This window comes from Aethalodelphis obliquidens, unplaced genomic scaffold (genome assembly GCF_003676395.1).
Source record: "Aethalodelphis obliquidens isolate GAN/ISIS:26980383/991018 unplaced genomic scaffold, ASM367639v1 scaffold491, whole genome shotgun sequence".
Taxonomy (NCBI): Eukaryota; Metazoa; Chordata; class Mammalia; order Artiodactyla; family Delphinidae; genus Aethalodelphis; species Aethalodelphis obliquidens.
In genome coordinates this window covers 11,251-16,063 of record NW_020838405.1, presented here as the reverse complement: position 1 = coordinate 16,063, position 4,813 = coordinate 11,251, and the positions used below count along the sequence as shown (strand labels likewise).

Below are 4,813 nucleotides of genomic sequence, written 5' to 3'. Positions count from 1 at the left end.
GAGAAAGGTATGGAGACCAGGGACTGACCAATTTGTCTCACACAAAATCAGAGACATTAAGGAGGCCGGATTTCACCCCAGGCTAGACCTCACCACCACCGCTACCTCTTCAGTTATTCCCGCCACCTTCCTCATCCAGTTCTGCCCTCCATCCCAGGCAGTAGGGTCCCTTTCTCCATTCTCGGGGCATCCGCCATTCCATCTATCTAAGCCCAACCTCTCCCCCCATCCAGAGTTCCATTCAGTGGAGTCGCCTCCTTGTCCCTCCTCCTCTGAACCCCGAGACATGCGAGACATGCGGCCTTGCCTCGGCTCCGCCTGTCTCTAAGACCGTCGCCGCTCCCTGCCTCCAAGGAACCCCGGGGTTCCGCCCGCCCAGCTTCACCTCCCGCTCTTTCCCGGCGTCTCCGCCCCCTGCCCCGACCCCGGACCGGCTCTCGGAGGAGGGGGAAGCCGCTGTCGCCGCCGCCGCCGCCGCCTCAGCTTCCCAACCGCTGCCGCTGCTCCGCTTGGTCCAGCCGCCAGGCCCAGTGCTCACTTCGCCAGACCAGGGCGCTCTGCGGAGACACCCTCACTCCTTCCTGGGGTCCGGGACGTCTAGCCGGGCGTGGGGGGAAGCTCCGCTTGTGGGGTACAGGGAGGGAGGAGCCTGGAACCGGAGCCAGCGCCAGCCGTCCCCGGATCGACAAGACAGGACAGGTTGAGGGGCCTTCTCTCCACAGTGTCCCTGAGACCTCCCCTTCCAGTCCCCCTGGCCCCTGCCATGTAGTCCCCGGACTGGAGGCTCCCTGCACTCGCCACCACCGCAGCCTGTCTCCCAGCCCTGCTTCTGGCCCTGCTCTCACCCCTGCTGCCACACTCATGCCCTGAGCAGCCACGTCCCACCAGGTGCCCTACCCTGAGGGAGCCTAGGGGCCGGCCATGACTTCCGGGGCTGCTGAGACCCTTAGATCCTTGGGCCTGGGAAAGGGGTCAGAGAGGAGGAAGTCTCAAAATGGTCCTGGCTGATCACTTCTTTCCTTCCACACTCACACCCTCCAAAGCCTTTTCCCGAGATGGCGCGTGTGTTCCAAAACTGACAAAACCAGGGCATAAATCTTCCCCACCCCGGGCTCAGCCAGTTCCTGGAGCCCTTTGCCCTTTTCATGACTACCAAGCCGTAGACTTATAGGTCCACTGCAGCTCAGGATCAGTTTCCTTCTTTCGCTACTCCACCTTTTGCCTTGTTCCAGACAGGTTCTGGAACACCAGGCACCCCAGCCAGGGCCATTTCTGCACCCAGGGTCTGTGCTGGAACACAGGCATGCTGCCAGGCTCTGTTCTGGATCCATCAGGCTTCTGTCCTTCACCCAGATGGACCCCTGGTTTCCATCTAGAGAGAGGCTGGATTTGAGCCCTGTCCAGCTTTTGGTCTTGGCCTGAATTGGGCCAGTCTCAGATCACCACAGGTTTAACTTTCTTCCCCCAGAGACACCCGGTTCTAGAGCGTGGTGTTCTAGACACATACGGAGCCATACTTCCTTCTGAATCTCAGCTCTAGGACATAGACCCCGACTCTCAGCCCTTCCCTCTAGGATGGAACTAGAGCCTATATAGGCATGTTACTGGTCTAGAGTAAGAGTTCTAGACCCACGCTCCCACCTTCTCTCGTGATACCTGTTAAGCAGGAGCTCTGGAAAGGACCCAGCTATGATTCACAAAGAACTAAGTTCTGGATGGATCATCCAGAACTTCTTGTTTTCCCTAGACACTTTTCCAAAAATCTTATTCTTCCTATTGAATGCTAACCTTATTTTTTACATGCATTTTCTAGCTCCTGCAACTCAGCTGGGGTCCTGCCAGGGAACAGAGGCTGAGGAAGGGCAGAGGAGTTTTGGAAGGAATCCCTGGCTCATAGAAGGGCAGCTAGGATGGGAAAGTGGCCAGAACCATGACATGACTGGACCTGTGCCTGGGTTGGGGGGACATGAACACTTAGCTACCTCAGCAGGAATTCCTTCCAGGCCCCCTTTAAAGCTGAGGTCTTTAGGGTAGTGGGTCTAGAATAAAAAAGACAAATGGGATATAGTTTTGACGCCCCTCAAATGAGGAGACACCAATTCAGCAATAAGTCCCACCCTTCTCCCCTACAGGTCAGGCCAAGGACGGTGAGGGCCTCTTGGTCTCTAGACCTCATACACCCCTCCAGCTTCTAACTGAATAAAACTTGCTTTACCTCAGCTGGGTGTTAGGTACCCAAAAAGGCTCTGCTCCCAGGGGACCAGTCTCCACTCCATGCTTTTTCAATTAAAGACGATTTATACAATTGAAGTGTTGTCTGCCATCTGTGGGTAGCAGGCTTTGGCAGCCGCTCGGGGAGGGGTCAAGTCCCAGGGGCGGGGCGGGTAGGCTGGCGGCTGCCCCCCAATAACAGGTGCACATTCCTGGGCGCCTCGTCACTTCCCCTGCGCTGGCTGTCCTGGCGGCTCACCCAAGCGGACTCACTGAGCGACGCGGGCGGGCTATGATCCCAGGGGCACTGCTGCTGCTGCTGCTGCTGCTGCTGCTGCTGGGGGCGTTGGGGGCGCCGTTCGCCCCGGGTAAGTCTGAGTGTCAAAGGGGCAGTAACAGGGCCAGAGGTCGTGGCCGGGCACTACGGCTTCACTCAGTTGTCTCCTCCTCCAGGCGCCCGCGGCTCAGAGGCGGAGGGCCGACTCCACGAGAAACTTTGCTCGGGCTATGATAGCTCGGTGAGGCCGTCGTGGGAGGTGGGAGACTGCGTCGGGGTCAGCATTGGTCTCAGCCTAGCGCAATTAATCAGCCTGGCGAGGGCACACGCGGGGAGTTGAAGTCTGGCCCACTAGCCGGCTGGGGGGCGTGGCTTTAGGCAGGGCGGAACTCAGGGACCACCGGGGACGGGGTCCGAGGCGAGGCCAGGCTGGGTGACTGACTGGCCGTTAGTAGAGATTGGGTCGAAATCGGACCAATGGACAAGCTGTGGGCGTGGCTGCTGGAAGGGCCAGTATTGAGCCGGGCAGGATGATGAAATGGCCTGTTGGCGGATCTCAAAGTGGAGCTGGGACCGATGGACAGGTCGGAGAGCGGACCTCGATGGACAGGCCGGAGATCGGAACTTGAGGCGGGGTCACAGGCTGGGGCGGACCTTGGTGCCGGACAGGGTCAATAAACAACAGCGGGCAGAGATTCACTCCGGCCGGGGCCGGGACTGGTAAATGAACTGGCTGGCTGTACGGCCAGCAGGAAGTTTACGAGATAGAGGCGGAGCTTAAGCCAACGCAGTTTATAGGAGGTGGGCTTTGAACCCAAGAGGGTGCGACTCAGAAAAAGAGGGGAGTTTCCAGGGAGAGTTTACCCACCGAGCCCCTCATTTCTCTACACTGACATCATATCTACCCTTTAAACTTTTCCCTTCTAGTACGAGAAGGATGAGGAGATGAGCACAAAGGTCTGCTTAGACCTGGTACGGAGAACCCCGCACGGTGGGAAAGGGCGGGCATGCCGCTGCCTTTACAATTTCCTCGAATGTTCCGCCTGGTAAGATTTGTTTTTTTCTTTTTTGCATCACGACCTCAGAAAACACATTTATAACTGAAACAGAAGCTTCAGGAAACAATACCTATCTTTACTATGGGAGCTGCATTCCATGCATTTTTCATTCTAAATTATTTTTAACACTGGTTTGGGGCCACTCATTTGATTCCGGACCTATGAAAAGGGTCGTTAACTACAGTTTGAAAACCACTGTTTTAGAGGCTAGCGTGCAACTCCCTCTTTTTTACAGAAAGAAGAAATTGGGGCCCGATGAGAGAGAAGGGGAAATCAGTTAATAGGGTCCCAAAGAGTGCAGGTGGAGTCTTAAACAGGGCCCCGGCCTCCAGAACCACAGACCATGCCTGCGCGGCTCTCCTCCCTTGCATTCCCTGCCCGGGCTTCCTTCGCACATCCCAAGACTCCTTCCAACCTCCAGCCGGAGACGGACCCTCAGCCTCTGCTTCCCTAGGAGTGGACTGACTACAGGCTGAGCTGGGACCCTGAGGAGCAAGAGGGCATCGATTCACTCCGCATCACTGCCGAATCCGTGTGGCTACCAGACGTGGTGCTCCTAAACAAGTAAGGATGTTCCCAGAGTCTGGGAGGTGGGGCAGGGCCTCTGGAGGGGCGCGGCCTCCGGAGGGAGGGACCTGAACCCAGATGAGAAGATTCTTTCCCTGCAGCAACGACGGAAATTTTGATGTTGCTCTGGACATCAGCGTCATGGTGTCGTCCGACGGCTCCGTGCGCTGGCAGCCCCCGGGCATCTATCGCAGCAGCTGCAGCATCCAGGTGTCCGGGCCCCACCTGGGAAGCTCAAGGCGCTCCTAGAAACCCTCACTCAGATATCCCTCCTCCATAATCCCCATGACCCTCACGTCTCTCTTACCCTTCTGATTTTCCATTGAGTTTCATCTTCTCTGTCCACTTTCATTGACTTCCAGTCTTCCTCAGTGACCGCCGCCCTCCATTGTCCATGACCTCCCCGCATAACCTTCTTATTCCTCTGTGACTCCACTTCTCTGCGATCTCCCCCTGGTGATCCCTATCTCCCTGGTGCACCATATCCTCTGACCCCTGTCTGCCCTGTGACCTCCCCAACTCCCCCAGCCCTGACCAGCTCTCTGGCAGCTCTAGTGACTCTCCACTCCATCCAGGTCACCTACTTCCCCTTTGACTGGCAGAACTGCACCATGGTGTTCAGTTCCTATAGCCATGACAGCTCAGAAGTCAGTCTGCAGACCGGCTTGGGTCCCGATGGGCAGGAGCGGCAGGAAGTGCA

General features: G+C 57.2%; 1 protein-coding gene across 1 annotated transcript in view; it reads left to right on the top strand.

Moving 5' to 3' along the window:
- Window positions 1-3,151: 3,151 nt before the first annotated feature.
- Window positions 3,152-4,813, top strand: part of LOC113616786 (acetylcholine receptor subunit beta-like) — a 7,155-nt gene continuing 5,493 nt past the window's right edge. The window contains 6 exon segments of the mRNA XM_027100157.1: window positions 3,152-3,289; window positions 3,416-3,534; window positions 4,001-4,110; window positions 4,215-4,323; window positions 4,689-4,810; window positions 4,812-4,813. The exon segment at window positions 4,812-4,813 is cut by the window's right edge and continues 78 nt beyond it. Coding sequence (XP_026955958.1) covers window positions 3,496-3,534; window positions 4,001-4,110; window positions 4,215-4,323; window positions 4,689-4,810; window positions 4,812-4,813 — 382 coding nt within the window. The 5' untranslated portion in view covers window positions 3,152-3,289; window positions 3,416-3,495.